Below are 26,128 nucleotides of genomic sequence, written 5' to 3'. Positions count from 1 at the left end.
AATCATACTTATTACAGGGCCAATTCAGGGTACTGATATTGTAACAATTCTAATCTGTGTATTCCTTGAACTAAGAATGTATATCATACAGCTACTTTTTTTCTTTTTTTTCTTTTAAAGATCTGCATGTTGAATATTCTTTTTAGGGCAGGGTTCCTAATTAAATTGCAATCCAGTTTGTAAAGATTTCACTATGAGGAATTGATTACATAAGTAGCATTTAAACATTTAAACTTACTTCTGTTCTATTGGGGCATACAAAACATTTCTTCCGCTAAAATCACAAAGTAGCAGTTAGCACGTTTCCTATTGAACAAGATTGAACAGAAGAGGCAATAAAGGCTAGAAAAAGGCAGAAATGCCCTTTTGAAATTCATTACCAAATATGGAGAAAATTATGGAGATAATTTATCTGAATTTCTACCAAAGAAGGAGAAATTCTTCTCAAAATGTCTTAAGAAAATACTTAAAGTGGGAAGATTTTTTACAGTATGGCCAGACTTTCTATAGCCTGAGCAGTTTTTCTAGAGTCCCCCCCCCCAAATTGCTGGTACTTTTATTTTGGAGCTTGGGAGGATGGACTGGTTGGATTAAGAGCTATTTACATATGAGTTGGCATAGCCATCAGAAGAAATGACTGAGAGGCAGGATGCAAGCTTGGCACTCTGTCTGGGTTTTTTTTACTGCCTTTTTGGTGGCATGTGATCTTTCCTTAAATCTGGATGATTTCCTTAGGATGTCTTGTGAGGTGAGTGAGATCAGCTTTAAGTGGTGCAAATGGATCTAAGGATTGCTTTTCCTGTGTGGGAAAGGGTGCTTTGTCATTTCACTGAGCACAGGAGAATCTTGTCTATGGGGATTCTTCAGTCATCCAGGACATGGTTATCCCAAAGATGCTTTTTTCAAGAGGTAACTGGACTTCCTTGGTTTCTAGAGAGTCTAGTTGCCTCTTGAAAAAGCACCTTTGGGACAGGAGTCTCTTGAATTGCTTCTGAGTGGCCAAGGCACATGATTGCTCACTGATATTAATTGGATTCTTTTTCCAAATCATTTTAGTTTTCTCTCATGATAATAAGGCTTAGTAACATGGCCCCAATTGTAGAAAGTTAGCACCCTCTCCTAGAAGAATGAAATATTTTGAGAAATATTAAAAATATTTTTTTAAAAAATATTAAAAAGAAAGAATATATTTCCCTGGATGAGAAATGGAGAAACATGTTTTTTTAGAGAGAGGAAAACTCTCACCCTCCTTAGTAGCCCACAGCAGATGTTAGCAGTAAAGAGATAAAGAGATAGATATCTGCAGGGGCGGGATTCTACCAGTTCGCACCTATTCGCTAGAACCGGTTGTTAACATTCTAAGCAGTTCAGAGAACTGGTTGTTAGAAGAAATTGCTGGTCTAATCCTGTAAGGAAGGCAGGAAGGAAACATTCTGGTGTTGCTTACAGAAACTGCCTCTCCATTAATCCTTATTACATTCTTGGCAGGTCTAGATTTCCTGTCTCTGGAATTTCTCTGGAGGGTTTTTTCCTCCTTTGCTGGTACTTTGCTTGTGTGGAGTGACCATTTAAAGTTACAATGGCACAGAAAAAAGTGACTTATGACCATTTTTCACACTTATGACTGTTGCAGCATCCCCACAGTCATGGGAAGCCAGGTGAGGAGATGCGTGCCTCGATGTAAGTGATATTGAGTTGGCCACATCCAGCCAATAACATGACCACCAAGCCATGCCCACCAACTTAGCCACACCCACAGAACTGGTTGTTAAAAAATGTGAATCCCACCCCTGGATATCTCTAGGCAACAATCCCTGCAGTAGGAGCTGACTCGGCTGTGGTTGTTGACGATTCCCCCCCCCCACCCCATTTTTAGCAGTCTGGTGATGGGCAGGGCGATTTTAGCAAACAAGGGGATTAACTGCCAGTAGAAGTTTGCAAACCTCAGGAAGCTTTGCAGCTATTTTTGCATATGTGGGGGTTGCCAGTCTAGAATGGATTTCACTTTAACCAGGTCCATCTCTTCACCTTTGCACGACACCCAGACAGGTTTTGATAATCCAGACATTGATAATTGTGGAACTCGCATTTTGACAACTTTGTGTATAATTTAGCTACAAGGAGTTTCTCCAACACTTGACGCACTAACTTCACATGTTCCTCTAGGATCTCTCTGAAGATAAGAATGTCAACCAAGTACAGAAGGCTTTATATAGGTGCTCTGTAGCATCACATTTATCAATTGCATGAATACTGTGGGGCTCCTTACAGTCCAAAGGACATCACTTTGAATTGGAAGCTCCCCAAGGGGCAGTTAAAGGCAGTTTTCCACTCATCATCTTCTTTGATTTGTACCTCGTAGTATGCATCTCACAGGTCTAGTTTGGTAAACACCTTCCCTTTGGCCAGGTGGGCCAGCATGTCTTTTATGAGGGGAAGTGGGTAGGTGTTCTCCATGCATACAGGGTTTCTTCCCCTAAAATCCACACAAAGTCTCATTGACCCAACCTTTTTCTCCTTAAAGAGGCCTGGGGCAGCCACTCTGGAATTGAGCTGGTTGGATAAACCCATGGATCAAGTTAGTGTCGATGTACTCTCCCAGCTCTTTCATCTCTTTTGGGGTCATGGAGTACATCTTTGACTTGGGTAGCTTAGCCCCTGGTACAAACTCTATGGCACAGTCTGTGGGGTGGGGGTGGGGGTAGTATATTGCATTTCTCCTTGTTGAATGCTTCCACCAAGTCCAGGTACTCTTTAGGAATTTGGCCAGGGGCTGCTGTGAAGTGGCTGTGGCCTTCTCATTCCACTTAGCGCCACTGCTTCATTGAGATGTCTCTCCTCCAGCAGTCACCTGAGGGGGATCGGGGCCTATTCCCAGCCTTAGCTTTCTGTAGCCACCCTCCCACATGATGGGGGGGGCATTTGTCCAAGCAGGATAGGCCCATGATCATTGTTTCCATCATATTTGGCGCTACCATGAAGTGGATGAGTTTCTTGTGCTGGCCCATTTCCAACCTTATGGGCTCGGTGAGGAGGGTAGAGGGCTTCACCTCCAATGATCCGTCAACCTGTTCAAAACACATGGGCTGGGTCGTTGTTTTAATCCTGATGCCCAGCTTTAGAACAATAGTCTGGCTGATTAGACAGCAGGTACACCCCGTAACTATGATCACATCCACAGTCCCCTGTGCCCTGGTCTTGGGTACTATTATCCACACCAGGATAGCAAATGGGCGGATGGCTTTCCTCCCCATTGGGTCATTCTCACCTTTGTTGTCACTTTTGTAGGTCATCAGCATTGGGGACTCCTTTGTTGGAGGTTTCAGTCCCTCAGAGGGGATAGGTGAGATCTCACCTTGAAGTATGAATCCCTCCCCGCAACGCTGTCTCCTTGGCCTGATCAAGGAGAGTGTCTTCCCCTCTGGTTTAACAGTGGGAGCTGGGCTCTCAGCCATCTCGCTGCCTTGGCAGTTATCATTCCCACCGTCAGTTGGCTGTACAGAGGTTCCGGCTGGTTGGGGCTCAAGCTCCCCAAGTTCCACTCACCAGCCGAGTAAGTGCTTGTTGTGTTAGGCCTCAATCTGTTGCTGGGTTTCAAATCATCAGCTGAGGGGCTGCTTGTTGGGATGGACCCCAATCCATGGCTGGATAGCAGGCTGAGGGGCCAGAAAAACCTGCAGCTGGGGTGGCAGTGGGGCTGGTGTGGGAATCCACTGCCCTTGGAGCCATACCCAGGGTGGTACCACCAGCCAGGTGGTGCCAGCCAACTCAATTGTGGCCACAGTTGACTGAATGGGTTGCCTCCCTTCATAGGCCTTGGTAGGTACCACCCCCTCTCCAGGCTCTGCCATTTGGGGACTTCCCATGGCCTTTCTCCAGACTGCGGTGATCCAAGCACCAGTCGAGCAGGGTATCAGCAGGAGCTGGCACCAGGACCCGCAGTGGACTGGAATTAGTGGGCCACCGTGATGGGAGCCAGTTGGGGTCTGGGTCACCATTTTTGCCAGGCAACACTTCATCGATCAGCTGAGGCCTTGGGTAATTGGGAGACTCTGCCCCTCTGCTACACATCCACAGGCTCCTGATCTGCTGCGGGGTGATAGCAGAGGTGTATTCAGCAGGTTCTGACCAGTTCTGGAGAATTGGTAGCGGAAATTTTGAGTAGTTTGGAGAACCGGCAAATACCACCTCTGACTAAAGAATTTATAGTATCCTTCCCCTGCCATGCCCACCAAGCACTACCACCACAGAACCAGTAGTAAAAAATTTTGAATCCTACCACTGGGTGATAGGTGTGGGGGGCGAAGAAGCCAGTGCCACTAGCAGCGGTGGGCTGGGGATATAGCCCCATGGGACCTGGAGCCAACCATGGGTGGAACCACAGTCCTTACTGGATTGTGCTTGTTCTGTCAACTAGGGCAGTGGGTAGCCAGAAGAGATGGCCTCTCTGTGGCATGCCATCTGGAGATCTTCAGTCCCTGACTCACTGGGACATAGTAGGGCCTGCGTCCTCATCCGGAGGGGGTTAGTCATGGTCATCAGTTCCCTTCTTGCAAGCCCTGAGGAGTCCCCCACTGGCCAGTGGGGTGGATCAGGGCCTCCACTGTTCTCTTCTACCCAGCCTGGACTTCTGGTGATCAGCATTCTGATGCTGGATGTAGGTTGCGCAATCTTCCACCATGTACACTCTCCCGCCACTGCTGCGGGCCACTTGAGCTCCGAGAGAGTCTGCTGTCCTTCCAGGTGGTCACCATGGTACCTATTCCTTCTGGTTCCTTCCTCCTCCATTCTGTTGTCTTCCCTGAGTCTTTCCACTCCCTGAGAATTCAAGTGAGTGACTGGAGCTCAGGACCCACACATGTAACTCCAGTTGGAGCAGAGAATTTTGGGGGACTGGCTTAATGTCAGCATTCCAGGAGTTACAGCCATTGCAAATCAGAACTCTGAGGCAATTCAATTCCTCAAAGAACAATTTTTATTGGAAATACCTTCCTGGTACAAATTGGTGAAAAGCCCATTCTGAATCTTCCCGGGCTTTTCATAACCTTAAAAGACAAAGTTTCTGGTCTTTTCAAAACAATAAATCGCATTGTCCATTGAGTTGGCTGCTGATAGTTATTGTTGTATTTTAACTATTTTAATTCCTCAAGGTGCTCTGGCACCCTGCCAGATTTGTAACTCTGGGTTGCAGGTATTTTTAATCTGGAGCAAATCAGAAAATAAAATACAGACTAAATAGTCAAGACCTTGTTGATGATCCAAACTCTGTCAAGGATCTTGGAGTACTCATCTCTAATGATCTAAGTGCTAGAGCCCACTGTAATTACATAGCCAAAAAGGCGTTAAGAGTTGTTAACCTAATCTTATATAGCTTTTTCTCTGGTAATATTACACTACTAACTAGAGCATACAAAACATTTGCTAGACCAATACTCGAATACAGCTCATCAGTCTGGAACCCACATTACGTATCTGATATTAACACAGTTGAGAAAGTCCAGAAATATTTCACAAGAAGAGTTCTCCACTCCTCTACTCATTGCAGAATACCTTATGCCACCAGACTTGAAATTCTAGATCTAGAAAACTAGAACTATGCTGCCTTCGGTCTGATCTAAGTATAGTATATAAAATCATACATTGCAATGTCCTACCTGTCAATGAATACTTCAGCTTCAACCATAACAATACAAGAGCACACAATAGATACAAACTCAAGGTTAATCGCACCAAATTTGATTGCAGGAAATATGACTTCAGAGTGGTCAATATCTGGAATACTCTACCTGACTCTGTGGTTTCTTCCCCAAACCCCAAAAACTTTAACCTTAGACTGTCTACTATTGACCTCACCCTTTCCTAAGAGGTCTGTAGGGGCGTGCATAAGCGCACCAACGTGCCTACTGTCCTGTCCTATTGTTTCTTTTATTTTCTTATATGTATCCATGTATTCATAACTATGTTTTTACTTATACCTATTATCTTGTAAGCAATTGACAAACCAAATAAAATAAATAAATAAAAAAAATCTGTGGAATCTCTAAACTAAAAGTTTTCTGGACTTGCCACAATGTCCAAAACTACAATCCATCCCCTTTTCCCCATCATCACATCATATAGACCAATCACGAGCCGTCCCAGTGTAAGATCCTTTTTCCATGCTGCGCCACGCTTAATAACCTTGAACTAAGAAAAGAATTTTATTTTGTCTACTTAGAACTACTCATTTGAAATCACCCCCCTCTCATTTTCTCCGGCTATGTGGCAGCGTGGAATATGGCTTCCAAAGCTGACAGACATCCCACCTTGAGAAGTTCATCTCCTAAAAGAGATAATAAACAAAACACAACCAAGGGTTAATGCGATGCCCTTAACCCCCTCTCCCCACTCCAAGGGACTCTGGTTGTCAGGAAATTCATTATGGAATTGATTAACCAATCTATCTGTATGTACATCCCAACTTTTTACCCAAGTAGTCTCTGACAAAGGGTAACCCTTCCATAATACCAAATATTGTAATCTCCGTCAGTGCAATCTTGAATTGAGGATTTTCTTAATTTTACAATGTGTCTCACCCTGTACAATCAAAGATTTGGGGGGAGCTGTTGGGATCAGCCTTAGATTTGACCCTACAGCTGGTTTCAATAAACTACTATGGAACACTGGGTGTATTTTCCCCAATAGCTGGGAAAACAGGTATTCAGACAAAATGGTTTTGGTTTCCATGATGGTTGTGTGACTGTCATTGATCTTCAGTGTGTATTCCCCCATTTGTAATCTAATGATTGGTATTTAGGGCAGCTTTGTGCAAGCAAAGAAGCTTTTTGTATTTTTGTACAGATAACCCTTGACTTACAACCGTTCATTTAGTGACCATTCAAAGTTACAGTGGCAGTGAAAAAAATGACTAATGACTGTTTTTCAGACTTACGACTATTGCAGCATCCCTATAGTCACGAGAGGCCGGGAGAGTTGGTGCCCCTCGATGTCAGTGACATTGAGTTGGCTACACCCACCCAGTCACATGACCACCCAGCCATGCCTACCCAGCCAGTCATTAGGGTAGAGAACAGGCTGTTAAATTATTTGAATCCCATCACTGCCCTTAGTATGTAGCTGAAACTGCAAACCACTGGAGAGATGATTACACAATAAAACATAGAACATTCATATATCCTACTTAGCCATTATAGAACTAAATAGGTGCAAGAATATAAAAATAACCTCCATCTATTCTTTTCTTTGAAAAAATTTCTCAGCTACTTCTCACATCAGATGTAATGAGATTTTCTTTATTTCGTAGGTAAGATATGAAATATATATTTCATTCATTTTTATGAATGTAAGAAGAATTCATTCTGCCTAATTTCAATAAAGGCATCATATATCTTGCTTGTTAGAATACTATCTATTATTTGGATCAGAACTAGGAGCAGGGGTAGAATTTTTGTTTCTTTTTTTCTTTTAGAAACAAACCTGCTTCCTTTTTATGTTTTGATTACTCCAGAACATTTTCTTGGATTTGTTTCTTTAAAAACAAAATGAATTCTAATGTCAGTTCCCAAACTTCCTTACATAGGCATAGAATCTGCAAATTCATGAACTAGATTTTATCTACTAGAACTGATTTCAGCTTAACTAGATAGGTTTGACAAAATATACTTTTTGAGGTAGGATGTATTTTTATATAACTGCTGAAAACTCTGCTGGGTAGAGCAACATAAAAGGGGTGAAAGAGCTTGCTTGGTATTTGAAAGTGTTGTGAACTAAAGAAATGTATTTAATAAAGATTCATTTGCATAGCAGGATCGTAATCCTGCACTTCCGATTGGCCCATATAATGGCAAATTATGATTGGTTTATTCCGAGCAATCTGATTGGCTGTTGGCGGGCCGCGTCAAGATTCAAACGCTATAACGCTATCCATTGGTTATCCGGATAGCAGCTTACTCTATAAAAGAGTGACTGCTAGCCGGGGTTTTTTGTCTCTGTTATGCTTGTGAATAAAGAGCTGAAGTTCACGGTTTACAGTCTGGTCTCCGTTCATTAAACCCATGCCTCAAACATAACAGAAAGCATATTATGATAAATGTCACAGAAAGGTAATTATAGCTGGCCATCATCATGTATATTTATTGACCTTACTTTCTACATTTTAAATCATTAGCATTTCCCCCTTTAATATTAGAAGGAAATCTAGAGACATCATGTGTTTCAGACCCAGTTAAGGCAAATGCTAAATGTTACTTGTTTAAGATCAGATTCCCCACTCCCCCAAAATTCTTTCTGGCTTGAGTTCAGAGACTGACCTTGTATTATGAATATGTTTTGGAAGCAACTTCACGAGCTATTGCCCATTAGCTTATTGTCAGCATACCTTTATTTCCTTGGTTAGTGGTCTTTTTTTAAAAAAAAAATTTAGGTAATTAATTTATGCCATTATTTTGGTTTTTCAGAATTGACAAACCAAAAGCCTTATCCTTGATGTTGCACACAGCTGACATCAGTCATCCTGCCAAGGCATGGAACCTCCATCATCGCTGGACTATGTCACTCTTAGAAGAATTTTTCAGACAGGTAACATAAAGAATTCATTTGACTGTGTTGATCATATCAAGTTGAAGAATGTGCTTAGAAAGCTGCGAGTCCTAAAAATTTATTACACAACTATATTATATATGATGTTTAATATTATTGCTGTGTAAATGGTTGAATGTTCCTCTCACACTGACCCAAAAATAAGCTAATTCCTTCTCCCATACCCATAAATCCTTCCTTCCTTCCAGATTCCATAGGCTGGACATAAATGCCGTTAGAAAAGAAAATATTTTTCTTTCTTTCTTTCTCTCTAGTTAGCTGGCAATATTATCTAACAAAATGTATTATGAAGTGACGAACTATGGCAAAAGTTCCAAATATGGTATCTAAGTACACATTTGATTTACATAGGTTCTGTTACCAAGTTTGGCGGGGGGGGGGGGTAGGTTGACTGCTTCCTTGTTTTTGTAGCTTTACTGAATTTTAATTACATTTTAAAATTGTGCTAATTATTGTTTTTAGAGTTATATGTCTGCTTGTTTATGGAAAACTAACAGAGAAAGACAACAAATAGTATACTTATTCAGGGCTCCAAAAATTTTAGAAACAGGTTCTCTGCCTGGTTGCTGGGTGGGCGTGGCCACAGTGGGCGTGACCTAGTTGGCCTCCTACACCACAGTGGGAGGGGGGCATTTTTGCTCTCCCTGAGCTCCAGAGGCTTTCCTTGAGCCTCCGGGAGGGTGAAAACAGCCTCTCCGGGCTCTGGAGCAGGGGTGGGATTCTACCGGTTTGGACCAGTTCTATAGAACCAGTTGATATGATTCTGCACAGTTCAGAGAACTGGCAAATCATGCCCCTGGCTAGCCCCTCCCCTCCCTGCCCAATCAGTCCTTATCACGCATGTGCGCTCATGCCCGACATCGCTGACTGCATTTTCCCCTGCCCAGTCACTCCTGCTGTGCCCCCCCGTGCTCCATTTTTTGCCTTCCTGGGCCTCAGGGATGCCTCCTGGGAGCAAAAATGCCCCCAGGGGCTTCCCCGAGGCCCAGGAGGCAAACAACAAACAAACCCAGAATGCAGGGCTGCTGCTGCTGCAAAAAAAAGAAGCAATTCCCACCCAGTCACATGGCCATGCCCACCTTCAGACTCCTACCTAGCCACACCCACAGAACCGGTAGTAAAAATATTTGCATCTGACCCCTGCTCCAGAGGCTCTCTGGAAGCCAGAAACAGGCCCATTTCCGACCTTTCCAAACTTCCAGGAGGCCTGTTTTTCGCCCTCCCTGAGCCTCCGTACATACCCTGCACTTATCTGCATCCAAAATGGGCCACATGGGGACTCCTGGGAGGGGAGGGGTAGGGTGGGTGGGGCCAGCCAGGAGTGGAATTTGAGGGTTCTCAGAACTGTGCAGAATCTTAGCTAGAGGATCTCCCAAACCTCCAGCAACACACCCATGGACTTACTGCTGCCTATCCCTCATAATGGTTGTCTCCATATTAAAAATTGCAGCTTTTACATCTGGCTGGGAATAATGGCTAGACCATAGAAGAAAATTCCATAGATGCACACACTTATTTTGGCTAACAAATTTTGCTTCTGTGTTTAGTCTTTTCCCAAATATTAAGGGGAAACCTGAGGAAAAAATGCTGTTTTGAGTAAAAAAAATGAAAATCTGACTAATTAACTTTCTCTACACAATTCAAAAATGGTTGGGCTAAATTGTACATTATTTTCTACATGAGATTTAAAATCATAGAACATTTAAAGATTTAACAAAACACAGAACAAAAATACAGAACAGAAAGAGAAGGCTATGAAAATGGACATTGTGTCTCTCACATTCTTCTCCTTCTACTTTTCAGGGTGACAAAGAAGCAAAACTAGGCCTTCCCTTTTCCCCCTTGTGTGATCGTAAATCCACTATGGTCCCTCAGTCTCAAATAGGTAGGTAAATCCAAGATTCCCAAATCTGAAACTGATAAACAGATTTGTATATGATGTGAAAAGAGGTGGTATATATATTGCTCACGTTGTGTCAAAGATAACATTCTGTTATATGAACTGGGAGGGAATTTACAAGTGCTAAAACTTTTCAACACCTTGGTTGAAAGAATTGAAATATTGAAATGTCAATGCAATGAAAGTTTATTGAACAAATCTTCAATCTTCAAACCTTGAACAAACTGATTTAACTGTGAAAGATTAGATTAATAGTTATAGAAATACTAGATGGGAATGCAGAAAGGTCAAAAAGCTGCAACATCCTCTTGTTGAGGGATGGGATTCTACCAGTTTGGACTGGTTCTATAGAACTAGTTATGATTCTGTGCAGTTTGGAGAACTGGCAAATTGTGCCCCTGCTTGGTTCCACCCCTCACCATCCCCCCCTCCCCTCCCCCCCCAGTCAATCCTTAAGGTATTTCTTTCTCCGCCTCCTGACGATCAGCTGTTCTAATGATCATCTGTGCTGGGATCCCCCTTGCTGTCTTACTGGTTCACCCAGGAGGCTTCCCCAAAAAGGGGCATGCGGAGGAGGGGGCAGTAGGGTGTTGCATGCCCCCCCGCACTCCATTTTTTGCCTTCCTGGGTCCCAGGGAAGCCTTCTGGGAGCAAAAACGCCCCCCCCCGAGGCTTCTCTGAGGCCCAGAGGCCCAGCGGGGGTGTGTGCTGCAAAAGAAGAAGAAGAAGAAGAAGAAGAAGAAGAAGAAGAAGAAGAAGCAGCAGCAGCCATGGCCACCCAGTCACATGGCCATGCCCACCTAGCCACGCCCACAGAATTGGTTGTTTACAAATTGGAATCCCACCCTATACTTGTCCTTGTGTGAAGTATAATATTAAGGCAATTCTGAAAATTTTGCTTGTCTACAACATCTCATGGAGTTTTGGGGAAGCTGAATATAGTTGCAATTAGATCATAGTTTAATTGTAGAGTCTTGTTTTAGAAGCAGAACTGGGTTTTTTATTGATAATCTTTAATTAAAAGGTTTCCATATCTTGAGATATGGGAAGACTGATTGGATTCCTTTGTTGTAAGATGCTGCTTAGAACTATGGACATTTATTTATTTTTTCTTTCCTGAACAGCCCTTTTTATAAAATTTGACTTTTAATTTGAAAATGATTGCATTCATTGTACAAAAAATTAAGATGAATTATATTGTTAACTGAAATAATTACAGCAAATAAACCAAGCCCTTACAAAATACTACTAATTCATATAACCTTCACTGTTGGAGCATTTTATTTAATTTGTGGAAGTTTACTGCATCATATAATGTTAATAATCACAATATCTGCACAAATCTTGTATAATATTCAAAACTTTTCTTTGTCTGCTGCCCAGTGGGCAATTACTTAATAACTTCATGTACTGAGAACATTTGTTTTTCTCAAACATATGTTTTTCTCAAAGATGTTCTAAGACATTAAGAGTCTTACATTTAGGCAAGAAAAACCTGTACATATACAGACTGGGTGAAACCAGATTTAATAGCAGTAACTGTGAGAGAGATCAGAGTCTTAGTGGACAACCAATTAAATATGAGCCAACAGTGTGTGGTGGCAGCCAAAAAAGTCAATGCAATCCTAAATTGCATTAACAAAGGAATACAATCAAGTTCACGTGAGGTACTAATAGCATTCTATAAAGCCTTCATAAGACCACATCTGGAATATTGCATTCAGTTTTGGTCACCACTCTATAAAAAAGATTTTGAGGCTCTAGAAAGAATGCAGAGAAGAGCAAGCAAGATGATTAGGGGACTGGAGGCTAAAACATTCCATGAACAGTTGCAGGAACTGGGCATGGCTAGTCTAATGAAGAGAAGGACCAGGTTCCAATATTTGAGGAGCAGTGTTCCAATATTTGAAGGGCTGCCACAGAGAGAAAGGGGTCAAGCTATTTTCCAAAGCACCTGAAGGCCAGACAATCAATAATGGATGGAAACTGAACAAGGAGAGATTTAATCTGGAAGTAATGAGAAATTTTCTGACAGTGAGAGCAATCAACCAACTTCTGCTTACCATCAGAAGTTGTGAGCTTCATCACTGAATGCTTTCAAGAAGAGACTGGACTGCAGTCTGTCAGAAATGGTGTGGGTAGGGTCTTCTGCTTGAGTGGAGGTTTGGACTAGATGATCTACAAGATCCCTTCCAATTCTGTTAATCTGTTTATTGGCTTTGCAATTTGATATTTTTATAATGAAGTTTTCAGTGAATGAGCATGCTGTACCCTTTTGAGCTCTGTTTTTGTTGGCAGAGGCACTGCAGGCCTTCACTGTTTCTGGGGGGCCCATGGGTCAGATCTAAGAACCCCATGGGCCAGATCTGCCCTTCCAGACCTTGAGTTTAACACCCATTATATAAGGAATAGGAAATGACCAAATTGGCTAATAGTGAGTTCCTCATTTGACAGATAAGCAGTTATCAAAGAGAAGCAAATTTATGAGGAATCCTAGTGGCTGAAAAATGGGCTTTGTGTTTCATGCAACTAAATTAAATAAGAGATTATGTGGAACTATTTTGCATTCATATAAATATTTTAATGCTTCTATTTCTCTAGCTATTTCTATAATGTTATGCCCAATTTGCTCTGCAAACAGTGAATAATAATTTCCAGCTTTATTGTTGTGAAATAGGAATCATTTATTGCAGGATAATATACAGTTTGGCATTTCTGTAATGGCTAATTTTTATATGTTACAGAAAATATCTCACACTACAGTATATCTGATGATTATTTTTATCTTGTAAATCAAATGCAATGATTAGGATTAAAAGGAGTCTATTGCCTTTGTCTTTGTAGATGGAATTAAAGAAGCCTTATTATGGTTTCATTTTTATATTACTCTTATAAATTTTCCAACTTGGGTCATTATCAGCATTAATAACAATAACAAAACAACAACAACAGTAATAACAACATCAATAATAATAATAATAATAATAATAATAATAATAATAATAATAATAATAATAATAATGAGGCACTACCTTGATGTGGTTGTGGGGCTTGTGTGCTCTGAGGAAGATGAGAGCTATGCCAGAGTTTCAATCATACTGGACAGATCTCATCAGAGGAGTCAGACAAAGAGTGCCTCTCCCATAAAAAATATAGTAAGACATAAATTTCAGAAGGCCATACTGGCTCGGATGTCACCCGGGTTAACAAGATCCATGCTAGATGTTGGAATCCCTGGATATCTGGTGGAAAATGGGCTACAGGATGCAGGACTGTTGTCTGAGCAACCAGAGCCAGCAGCTGTAGAACTACTGGAAGAAAAGGTGTTTACCCATCGCAAATATACAATGATTGAAAACAAAGAAATAATGATCTGTTATTACAGAGCAAACCCAACAAGAAGATGATATTTGAAAAGAATGCACCAGTTCTGGAAAGAACAACATCCAGAATCAGAAATAACAGAACAAAGGCTAGCAGATCAATGTTGATTTATGATATGAAATAAAGTATTCGCAGAAGCAGAATTGGAAGAACTGCAAAGGTTCACCCAGGGCAAAGAAAGTCTTGCCAGAAGTAATTCAGAATGTAGAAGCAAACCAGGGAAAGTAGTAGAAGAATCCAGCAGAGAGATACAATTGTTTTCATTTAGAAACCAGGCACCTGCTCCTCTGCCATAGGAAGAACAAAACCCTGTAATGAAAGAAGTAAACTGAAACAAAGAATAATTGAGCATCTAGAACAGCACAAAAACATCAGAATAAGGCTACCCGCATTGATGTTTGTTCCAAAGAAACAGCTAGCACAAGCATTAAAAGATTCAAATACTGCAATATCAAGCATAACCACCAACTCGCTGCATGAAACAAACCAACTAATGTACAGCACAGCTGCAGTTATAACTGAATACCTGGGATGCAAAATCAACAGAGAAAAAAAAAACTAAACAGTGCACCACAAAACTGGAAGATTAGATTGGAAAATAAGATTAGCAAATTGAGATCAAATGCAAGCAAGCTAGAACAGATGAAAGAAAAGAAGCTGAAGAACAAACAGACCAAAGAATACCTCATCAAGAAATATCACTTAAAAACAAGGAAGATCAAGGAAGTACTAGAAATCATAAAGCAGCAAATAACATCAATAGCTAAGAAGATTAGCAGATATAGAGGTCGAATTGCAAATTATAGGCAGAACCTCCAATTTCAATCCAATCAGAAATGTTTCTATCAATCCATCAATGGAGAAACTGCAGTGAATCGGTCATTATCTGTCAAGGAATAAACAATGTAGTCCTGGGTGCAGATATGAAATAACCCAAAGAAATACAACAAGGATGCAGCTTGATTAAAAGAGATGGATAAGAATAAAAAAGAAGTTGAAATGAAAGAACTGGTATTAACAACAGAAATGGTAGAGAAAAGAGCAAAGAAGATCAAGAATGGGTCAGCACCAGGTGAAGATGAACTGCATGGTTTTTGATTGAAACATCTAACAGGTTTATTCCCACTCATTGCCAAGCATAACATAAGGAGGTGAAATTAAAGAGTGTTAACATCTGGCAAAACCTACCTGCTGATAAAAGATCCAGCAAAAAGGGCAGCACCAGGCAACTACGGACCAATTACTTGCTTATCAGCAACTTTCAAATTGCTAACTGGTGTGGTAGTTGATGTCTTCCAACAGTATCTAGTTGAAAACAAGTTCTTTCCATCTGAGCTGAAAGGACACTGCCCAAACAGCAGAGGAATAGAAGATCAACCTTTAACTGACATAATGATTCTGAAAAACTGAAAGAATAGGAAGGCCAACTTGTGTGTAGCATGGATTGATTACAAGAAGGCATTTGACTCCCTGCCACATGATTGGATAAACAGGTACCTAGAAATAGCAGGACTCAGTAGAAACATCAGAAGCTTTGTGTAAAGATTGATGGCACAAGGGAAGACACAGTTTCTGGTCATTGGTGATAGACCGGGAGAGGTTAATATCAAGAGAGAAATCTCTCACAAGGAAATTGTCACCTCTATTGCTTGTCATTGAACTGATTCCTCTGTCACCAATACTGAACAAGTCAGGCCATGGCTATCAAATATAAAAAAACATCTGCCCGACTATCCCACCTTCTTTACATGGACAATCTGAAGCTGTATGGAAAAACACCATCTGAAATAGAACTGCTGCTCAACACTGCCATCTATACAGCCATGCTATTGCAATGGAGTTTGGACTGGACAAATGTGCCATGCTCATCATCAAACAGGAAAAAATAATGAAAACTAAAGAAATCAAGATGCCCTATGGGTATAAGACCAAAGTCTGGATGATGACAATCACTACAAATATTTTGGTATATTTCAAGCTGATAACCACAAGCACACTAAAAAGGTTAGAAGTGAATACATCAAGAGAGTGAAGAAGATTTTAAAGTCCAAACTCTGTGGATGAATTACCATTAAGGCAATGAACACCTGGGCAATTCCAGTCATTAGATACACAGCTAAAATAGCGGACTAGACTCAAGCAGAACTAACATCCCTGGATAGTAAGATCAGAAAAAATCATTACAATGAATCACGCCCTTCATCCTTGCAGCAAAAAGACTCTACTACTAAGGAAAATAGGTGGATGTGGAATGTTGCAAGGTTTGAAGAAGAAAAAGGGTTTTGGAAGAATATCTGAAGGAGAATAAAGAAGATGCATGAAGCTAGTATGCCAGGAAGGCTTACTGAGTATTGGAGAGATCAAATTGGCCTACAAGAAAGACCAGATGAAGAGCAGAAAAACAATATGAGAAGCCCAAACATTACATGGCCAGTACATTAAAAAATAGCAGACAAAGCAGATAATTACAAGACCTGGCAATGGCTGAGATCAGGAAAGTTGAAGAAAGAGACAGAGGGGTTTGGCTGCATAACACCAAGCCTTAAAAACAAATACATATAAAGCCAGAATTGAGAAGACAGCAATGAACAGGAAATGCCATTTCTGCAAAGAAGCCAAAGAAACAATGGACCATCTAGTTAGCTTTTGCAAGAAGAATGCACAATGGCACAACAAAGTAGTTGTTGTGCCATTGTTTATAGAAAGATTTGCAAGAAATCTGCATTGGAAAGAAAATTCGTAAGAAATACCATTTGCCTGCAAGCAAGAACTGGTGGGATCATAACATAGAGAAAGTAATAGAAATGTAGAAGCTGCTAAAGTACTCTAGGACTTTAGAATTTAAACTGACAGGGACCAGCTACATAACCCCTAGATTTAACAATTGTCAACAAGAAAGAGAAAAGAAAAGTCTGGATAATGGATGTGGCAGTATCTGGAGATTGCAGAAGAGAAGAGAAAGAACTGAAGAAGATAACAAAATACAAAGACCTGCAAATAGACATAGAAGGACTGTGGCAAAAGACAGCAAAGGTAGTTCCAATAGTAATAGGCACCTTGGGTGCAATCCCAAAACAACTGGAGCACCACTTGAACACCATGGGCATTGACAAATTCACCATCAGTCAATTGCAAAAGGCAACTTTACTCGGAACTGCTTACATCCTGTGGCGATATCTGTAACACAATCAAACATCCAGATTTGCCTATCCCAGATCCTTTGTAAGGACTCGAGAGGTAGACAAAAATGCCAAACCCAGTCTGAACATCTGGCTGACTGTGCGATGAATAATTATAATAATAAACCCACACAAAACAAGCTATTCCCATCTATTGCAAGTTGAACTGTTACCAATGCTTTATTTGGCCATTTATGGAATTCTCATATAGTAGGAAATAGCATGTAGTAACAGTGACAATTTTACCATGTTGTTAATATACCAAGTATTGGTATATTTATCTTATAGGAAGTATGACATTAACTAGGCAATTTTCTTGCATTTGTTTTCTGTTCTGTGTTTTTCCAGGCTTTATTGATTTTATTGTGGAACCTACTTTCACTGTGCTGACTGATATGACTGAGAAGATTGTAACACCTCTCATAGAGGAAGCCTCTAACTCTGGTATGACAGGATTTAGGCGATCCAGGTCAGTAACCATATATATTTGTAGTAGAGTCTCCCTCTTTAAGGTGTGTGGGTATATGTGTGTTTAAAATTTTATTTTTCTGGGGTAAAGAAAGAGTGTTCAAGTCATGTGTGATAAAATGATCAAGAAATTATCCAAGTTGACCAGGCTAATGAGGCCATTACAAGAATAATATTTGGAAGTAGAGAAATATCCTGGGTTGATTATGATAAATTCTTTGAGATTATTTTCTGGACCAAATATATATTATCTGCTGTTGATATTGAACATTATTCTAAATAATATAATTGTAATTATAATACAGATATAATATTTAGAATAGTATCTAATTTATGTGACAGTATATCTAGAGATATTTTCCCACTTTTCATTATGAAAACTATTTGACAATTTGACAAAACTACAAGTTACAAGCATCACTTTTAAGGCTAAATGCCTTATGCAACCCAGACTCTTTTTTTCTTTGCCAATTGGCTCTTCAATAATTAATTAAAATCTGAGTAAATCAGAATATGCAGTGTTTGGATTGCCTTATCATCAACTCCATGCCTCTATGATCCCACCATGACAGCAGTTCATCTGATTTCCAGTTCGGCTGTCATTCAACTAAAAATGGAATAGAGTTATGAGCACAGTGTTTTTCCATTGGGAACTTCTGTCTTTTCTCCTATGCTCTTCTCTCTATTCACAGAGATTCTGTTGCAGTAACATCATGCTGAGCAGCTATTATTTCACCATGTGATTATTTTAATTTGTAAACAGAAGAGTGGATATGAGAAGGGTTTAAAAGTATTTCTCAAGGTTTCAGGAGTGAAAAGTATAGTAAAGTAGGAAGAACTCCAACTTAAAAAAATTGGCAAGAAATATTCACACGTAATCAAAACAAAAAAGTGAAAGGGAGAAGAAAATGGTAATATCACTTAATATTTTTTAGTAATTAAAATGCCATTAATATTGTATATGCAATCCCAGTCTGAATAGCCTTAGCCCCTCAGAAGTGAAAAGATCAAGTGTCAAGAGCACTGGGTCAGAAGGAAGTGCCTCATTCAACTCTTCCATCCTCACTGTGGACTTCAAATGTTTTAAAGCCACCTGGACAGAAGTAGTGCAACAAAACCGAGAAAAGTGGAAAGCCCAAGCAATCAAAGGTAACAAAAGTAACAAAAACAGTACTGGAAAATAATTTTCAGCAAAATGATGCATAACATAGACAGGCTTGTGAACATGCATTCAAAGGAAAAGTTCCTAAAGATACTTGGAGGTTTCTGGTGAGATTTTTGTGTGAACCACAATTAAAATGTGCGAACACTACTTGATCACTTCTTTCCATATCTCATTCTTGCAGTGATATAGGAGAAGACATGAAATGAAAGACTAAGGGGATACTCAAGCCAACCCTCTTAATGCTAGGAAAAGAGTACTGTGGATAATTTTTTTCTCTGTATTATCAAAATCAGTTTCCTCGCATTCCAAGTAATGCATCTGCCAAAAGCAGAATTCTAAGGCAGGTAGATTCCTCAAACAACATGTTTATTGGATACATCATATCGGCACAGCTTGTGAAAACTAACTCTCCATGGTTTTCCCCCTAATTAAAAGAGCAAATATTTCCCTTCCCATGTGTCACTGATCACGTTGTACAATGAAAATAGCTGGGGGGGGGGGTGATCACTCCCCTCCTCCTTCACTTGCCACCTATTGGGATGACCTTGTTTCCCACAAAAAGACTTTCTGTTTTTGTTTTGACTGGTAGCTGGTCTATCTACATCCCCCCCCCCTTCTTCCTTTCAAAGTTCATGGCAACTATGAGATAGGAAAAGATGGCTTCAGCCAGGTTCACTTCAGAGTTGATGGTTGGACCTCCTCCCTCAACTGCAGAAAAGTTCCTGGAAAATTCAAATGGAAAATACATTAGTTTTGCATCTTTCGCTCTCATTGATCAGTTGCATGAATCCAGCAGGGGGCCCCTGGAGACCAAATGGCATAACTTTGAATTGTAAACTCCCCAACGGGCAACCAAACTCTGTTTTCCACTCATCCCCCTCTTTAATCTTCACCCAATAATATGCTTCCCACAGGTCTAATTTGGTGAAGATTTTCCCCTTTGCCAGCATGTCTTTCATGAGGGTGAGAGGGTACACATTTTCTATGTAGACTCTGTTAATTCCTCTAAAATCCACACCTCATAGTGCCATCTTTTTTCTCTTTGAACAGTACTGGTGCGGCTACCCTTGATTTCACTGGCTGTATGAATCCCCTGACCAGGTTCTTATTGATGTACTTCCTTAATTCCTTCATTTCCCTAGGGGTCATGGAGTACAACTTTGGTTTGGGCAGTTTTGCCCCTGGCACAATCTCTATTGCATAGTTGGTGGGGCAATGGGGGGATGCAGTGTATTGCATTTCACTTCACTTAAAACTTCTGCTAGGTCCTGCTATTCCTTGGGAATCTGGGATATCCCTATGAATTGTTCTGATGTTGCTCTTGATCTCTCACTTTGCTTAGTGTCCTTCGGATGCTGGACAGCTTCTCCTTTGGTAGCACTAGGAGTGGGGAGAGGACTATTCCCATCCTTAGCTTTCTCTCTCCTGCTTCCCCCCACGTCAGGGGTGGGCAAACTTTTTGGCTCGGGGGCCGCATTGACTTTTAAAATTTGACAGACGGGCCGGGTCAGCATAAGATTTTTGGGAATCGCCTCCCCCACCCTTCCCCCACCCTTCTCCTCCTTCCCCTCCCCTCGGAGGCCCCTGAGTCAGGAGTTGCTACCGCCGCGCGGCTCCGCGTGGCTCCAGTCCGCGTTGCCTCGGGAAGGAAGGCAAAAAGGAAGAGCCGCGGCGGTGCTTTGCAACGGGAGCAGCGGCACCGAGGCTCAGGCTCAGCGGCTCCTGGTTTTGCCTTTTCCTTCCCAAGGCAACGCGGGACTGGAGCCGCACGGAGCTGCGCGCCGGCGGTAGCAACTCCTGACAGCCCCAGCCGGACACCTGAGCGGAGCCGGGCGAAACTGCCTGTTGCTGCTGCCGGAGCACCGCCGGGTCGCCTCCTCCAAGCAGCCTGCCCGCCCACCGGGCTTCCCCTCTGCCGCGCGCTCGGGGCCAGGCGTGAGTGCCCGCAAGTTAAAAGGAAGCCGAAGTTGCTGGGAAGTTGCTCGGGTGCTGGGAAGTTGCTCGGGTGCTGGGAGCAGGCTTTTAAAGTGCCGCCCGAGCAAAGTTTAAGCAGCCCGCCCGCCCGCTGGCGGAATCCTTCCCGCTCCTCGGCGGGAAGACGCTCCAGCCTGCAAATTTTGCCTTTGCAAAGTTTAAGCCTGGAAGCCCGGAAAAAAAAGGGGATCGGCGGGGACTCACCTTCGAGAGGTCGCACTCGAAGGTGATTTCGAACTCCCAGCCGAGGCCTTTGCAAATTTCTTTTCTTTCCTACCCTAGATCGCTCCGCACTGTTTTGCAGCTTTGGGGGCCACGCGGCACAGGGCAATACGCCACGCCCAGCGATTTTTTTTCAGGGGTGGGCGGATTGGACAAACCAATGGCAGCGATTTTTTCAGGGGCGGGCCGCATTGGACAGACCAACGGGCCGGATGTGGCCCGCGGGCCGTAGTTTGCCCACCCCTGCCCCACGTGGTGAGGGCCCATTCATTTTATTTATTTATTTATTTTATTTGTCAATCGCTTACAAAATAATAGGTATATTATTGCATTCTTCCTAAATCAGATGTTGGCCAGGGGTTGATCACCTCCCAAGCTGGTGCTTCTCTGGGTGGGCCTGTGGCTTCTGCTCCATGGTTCAACATTTTTGTACCACTTGAGCTTGAAGTCTATTGCCACTGCCATCCAATACCACTTCTGTACCTGATCAGGGACCTCTTGGTAAAGGCTTGCAGCAATTCATGGCCCAGCTCTCCTTGTATAAGTGGACCAGTAGCCTCTCCAGCCACTGTTGCCACCAGTAGCCTCTCCCAGCCACTCTCCGGAACTCTTGGACATACTCCTTGGTGGGCCAGCTCCTTTGCTTAATCTCACAGATTTCTGCTTCGGTTTGCAGGATCTTGGAGTCATCCTCGAACCTAGCTCTCAGCTCTTATAGGAAGGTGTCGATGTTCACCAGCCCTGGCACATCCTTGTCACAGAGCTAGGTTACCCACTCCAAATTCACTGCACAGACCATTGCTTGGTGACTGGGGTAGTCCACTGCATGGTCATTTATATGAGCCCACATCTGGTTTAGGAAGAATGCAAGTTCTATGGGTCCCCATTGAAGGTGTCTTTCATCGGGGAAGGGGTGGCTGGGTGAGAAGGAGGAGGAAGTTGTGCTGGTGCCCAATCCGGAACCCAGTGTCACAGGACCCAGCTGACTCTGGGGTAGTATGTTCATGGTGGGGTCCTTGCCATCCTGAAGGGTTATGTGAGTGGCTGGGTGAGCTCATCACCCGATGGCAGCATGGCGGGCTTCATGGTGGGCCTGAGTTTGACTGCACTAATGGCACCAAGGAAGTGGCACTACAACTGAGGCACTACAACTAGAACCAGACCACAGCAAGGTGGGAAACTTAGGGTAGCTTGTCTCAGGATCACTCCATGTGGTTTGAACCTACATGCCTGTCCCCTCCCCTCCATGCTCATCCAGTTAAACCTCTCCTGCAGGTTCTCAACCATCTGACCGGGGAAAGCTGTAATGCCCTGGATTTTTCTAGCTTGAAGGGTCCCCTCATCCTCCAGTGTGGGGCAAAGATGATTAATTCCCACATGAATATCAATGGGAACTTCATTTCCAGCCCCAGACAGAGCCCTGGTGCCTGAGGTCCTCTTCAACCCGATATAAGTCCTCAGTGGCTGGTACCTCCATCTGGACCTTCAGCTGGGTCACCGCTGGGAGGGCAAACTCCACCAGCATTGCCTCTGTTTGCAGGCTTTCAGTGGGGGTCACACCAGTACCGGTGACTCCTTCTCTCTGCTTCTCCATGGCCTTCCCTGAGTCCCTTGAGTGAGCAGCTGGGGCTCAGGACCCTCCGAGAGCTGTTGAGTGGCAGTGGCAGCAGGTCTGCTGAGGTGTGGCAGTAGCAGCCTGTGAGGGGGATGACATTCATCGGGTATGCGAGGGAAACATGCTCATGTGCAGGCCAAGGGCAAGATCCATAGGGGAGCTGAGGAGAAGATGACCAGCAGCGACCTGCTTTCCAGTTGCAAGCCAAAACAGACAGTGGGATGGAGTAAACATGTCCAGCAGTCTGTACCACATGCCTCCCTCTTGCCCCCGCCTGCTGCTGATGCCATTGTGTGTGCTGCTGGGATGGCAAGCCCAGTGGAGCTGTCTCCAGAGCTGCAGAATGTGCCAGTTGGGGCTGGAAAACATTGGCCCGCATGCATAAATGGAGTGAGCAATGGGTGATGGTTTCCTGCAACAGCCACTCCACCCTTTGCATTGCCTCATGACAGCATATCCCCTCCCCCAACCCCTGAGTCACCTTACCTCACCTCCTGTGAGATGAGCCCACCGCCTACCGCCCCACTTGCTGGAGAAGGATTCTCTCCTCTCAACACTGCCTGGCCCACGCGAGTGACATCAAGCTGACCATACCCCTTGAGTCTTGCCCAATCGGCCATGACCCACCACCCGTACCCTGGCCTCCTGAGGACAATCACAATTGATGCAACCTGCAATCCATTTGACACCCCTGATGATCTAATGGGTCCAACTGACATAATTGTTGCAGCATCTTCCTTATGGAACACCATTCTGTCCATGTGTAGCAATAGCATTTAGACTAATATACTGTTTCACAATGCTTTAAAGCCCTCTCTAAGCAGTTTACATAGTCAGCATATTGTCCCCAACAATATGGTCATTTTACTGACCTTGGAAGGATGGAAGGCTATATGCAGATTACCTAATGGTGTTGGTGCTCTGGGAAGCTGTAGAAATATGGTTACTCCCTCAGGCATTAGGCTAAAATATTAGATTACCTCAGCTACATGGTTGTAGGATTTTTGAGGATCTTGACAGCACTGCATTCATGTTATTCCACTTATTTTTATTTGGATTATTTTGGTTTTGTTAGTTTTAATTTTGGTTAGTTTCCTGGAGATAAATATCTGCAATAATTGTTCTTGGCGTATTTCTTTAACATTTAATATTCAACCTCTGAATGTAGAAGTTTCACTTATTTTTCATGAATAACTAAAACTGATATATATATTTCCTAAATTATATATGTCTAAATTGCTTATACATATTGCAAAGCGGTGAATGGCATGCAAAATGTGGCTGTGATGGTTAATAGTTCATATATCTTCATGTATGATGAGCAAAAATAGCATTAGCCAACTTAGTTTTAAGAAGCAAGCAGTAGACTTCAGCTAAATGAAAGTAGCATTTCTTAATTTTTTTTAGGCTTTATGTCATTTCCAGCAACTAAAAACAATAGATATTTAACATTTTGATAATTCCACTAATCATTTTTATGCTCCCCTTCCCTATCCCCATTGTTTTGTCTTTTGTTTTTGCTGAGGATGCAGAAGAAAAAGAAAAGAAAGAAGCAGAGGAGAATTCTCAAAAGGGTACAGATGACAAGAAAACAGAAGGAAATGAAGGAAAAAAGACAGCTGAGGCTAACATTGTTACCAAGTCAGAGAAAAGTAAACAAGGGAATAAAGAGAGTTTCTCCGGAGATGGTAAGAGCACTGAAATCAATAAAAGTAACCTAAATGGGAGTCGCCCAACTGGCAGTAACAAACATGGAACTTCTCAAGGAAAAAATGTAACTGAGATGGAAAAGGGAGTAGTGTTGAGGTATTCCCCGTTAGGAGAATGAGTGCACTCAGGGAAACGTAGTGAGAGTGGTGAGAAATAACACACAACCAGCATACAGATACACTGAATAGTAAAATGTAGGTTTTACTTCCAGTAAACGGGTAAACAAAGTCCAACAAACAGTCCAAATCATACACGGTGAAAGCAGGTAGTATTCAATACAATCAGTCCAGGTATAATCCAAATGAAGTCCAGTATCATAAACAAAGTTCAGTAAACGGAGTTTGCTAACAGTTTGCAAGACTCACAGCAATCCAAGCAGAACGACGATCAGGCAAAAGGCAATAGGGAAATGCAAGAAGAGAACAAACCAGGTTTCTAGCTCCATCTTATGGCCGTTGGAGGAACTTCAGCCAATCACAATTACAGCACTCTCTTAAAGATACAACAGTATTAAATAACTATCCTGGTTTATATATTGCCAACCCAACTGTTAGGTGACTATCATTCCTAACAAGTAGAGTCAAAACCAACAGGAGGAGAGTCAAAACAGCATCTACAGAAGGGTAAGTGCATCTGTCTTTTCATGGAACCGTGAATTTACTGGCAAATTCATTTCTCACTTAGGTGCTCCAAGACTGGTAGATGAATCACTTAGTTGGGTATTTGTGTTAACTTTAAAGTAACAGAGCACTGTAGTGGTTAAATATATTAACACTATCGATACTATTGATAGTGTACTATGACCTTATAAATGGAATTACCCATTTTAGAAATTTTAGAAAAACAAAATTTGAATGGAGAATCCAATTGAATAATTTAGAGAACTGAGAACTGCGCTTTCATACTAGTAACACGATTATCACTCAGGGTATGCTATATGTCCTTTTTTCATATAGAAGTGGCAGAAGGATACAAAATAAAATTTCCTGCATGTTTACTCATTTTATTGCTCATTTTCTTAATCATCATAGGTTTAGGATTTTATTTTATTTTATTTGGAGCCATAACCGTATGATTTGCCCAATCAGTAAGGGATATTGTATAACCAAGAGATGCTGGCAGTTTAACAATATTACATAAACAACTCAATAAGAGAGTATTAGTTTCTAGCTGAGCATTTATATTACTTTTCCCACCAAGTTTTATTTGCTTTAATTGTATAATATATTGTTGTCTGGGTACAATTGTTTTTAGGTGATTGTTATCAAAGTGTTTACAATAACATTCATCATAATAACAGTAATACTGTAATAACAATAATATTTAGCATTTTCATTTTAACAGATTTCCGTTTTAACACTTATCCTTTTTGTGTCCCTATCTTTCTAACTTCTGTTTTTTTGTCTAACCATTGATAAAATAAGTCCCATGTCAAAAAGTATTTAGTTTCTTCTTTGTCCTTAATAAGCGTTAGTCTACCCATTTCTGCACATTCTAGCATTTTCTTAATTATATTCTCATCTGTCGGGATCTCATCACACTTCCATTGTTGAGCATATACAATTCTAGTTAGTACATGTAAAATCAAGTATATAGTCTCTTTATCATATTTTTCTGGCAGAATGCCCAATAAAAATATTTCTGGTTTCATGTCTATATACTGTTTTACCAACCAGGTGTGTATTTTTGTCCAATATTTTTTGGCTTTTGGACATGTCCACCATATATGGTAATATGAACCAGGTGTTTCATTACATCCAACATTTAGCAGATCTATCCTTATATATTTTTGCCAGTCTTGTTGGTACAAAATGCCATCTATAGAACATTTTATACAAATGTTCTTTATATGCGGTTAATCAATTTAACATTTCTATTCCGCAATTTCTGCCATTTACATATTCAAAATTTTT

At 41.7% G+C, this 26,128-nt stretch overlaps 1 protein-coding gene across 3 annotated transcripts in view; it reads left to right on the top strand.

Moving 5' to 3' along the window:
* PDE1C (phosphodiesterase 1C) overlaps positions 1 to 26,128 on the top strand; it is a 263,538-nt gene that overhangs the window by 192,854 nt on the left and 44,556 nt on the right. For all 3 annotated transcript variants that reach the window (XM_087947859.1, XM_087947860.1, XM_087947861.1), the window contains 5 exons: positions 8,457 to 8,577; positions 10,402 to 10,483; positions 17,410 to 17,530; positions 18,503 to 18,678; positions 24,038 to 24,193. In XM_087947859.1, the coding sequence (XP_087803985.1) occupies positions 8,457 to 8,577; positions 10,402 to 10,483; positions 17,410 to 17,530; positions 18,503 to 18,678; positions 24,038 to 24,193 (656 nt within the window). The remainder of the gene's footprint in view (positions 1 to 8,456; positions 8,578 to 10,401; positions 10,484 to 17,409; positions 17,531 to 18,502; positions 18,679 to 24,037; positions 24,194 to 26,128) is intronic.

The sequence above is a fragment of the Notechis scutatus genome, chromosome Z (assembly GCF_049901735.1).
Source record: "Notechis scutatus isolate UNSWTSFEM ecotype Mainland chromosome Z, rNotScu1.2, whole genome shotgun sequence".
NCBI classification, from domain to species: Eukaryota; Metazoa; Chordata; class Lepidosauria; order Squamata; family Elapidae; genus Notechis; species Notechis scutatus.
Note: the sequence above shows the minus strand (reverse complement) of the source record. Positions and strands in the feature narration are given on the sequence as shown.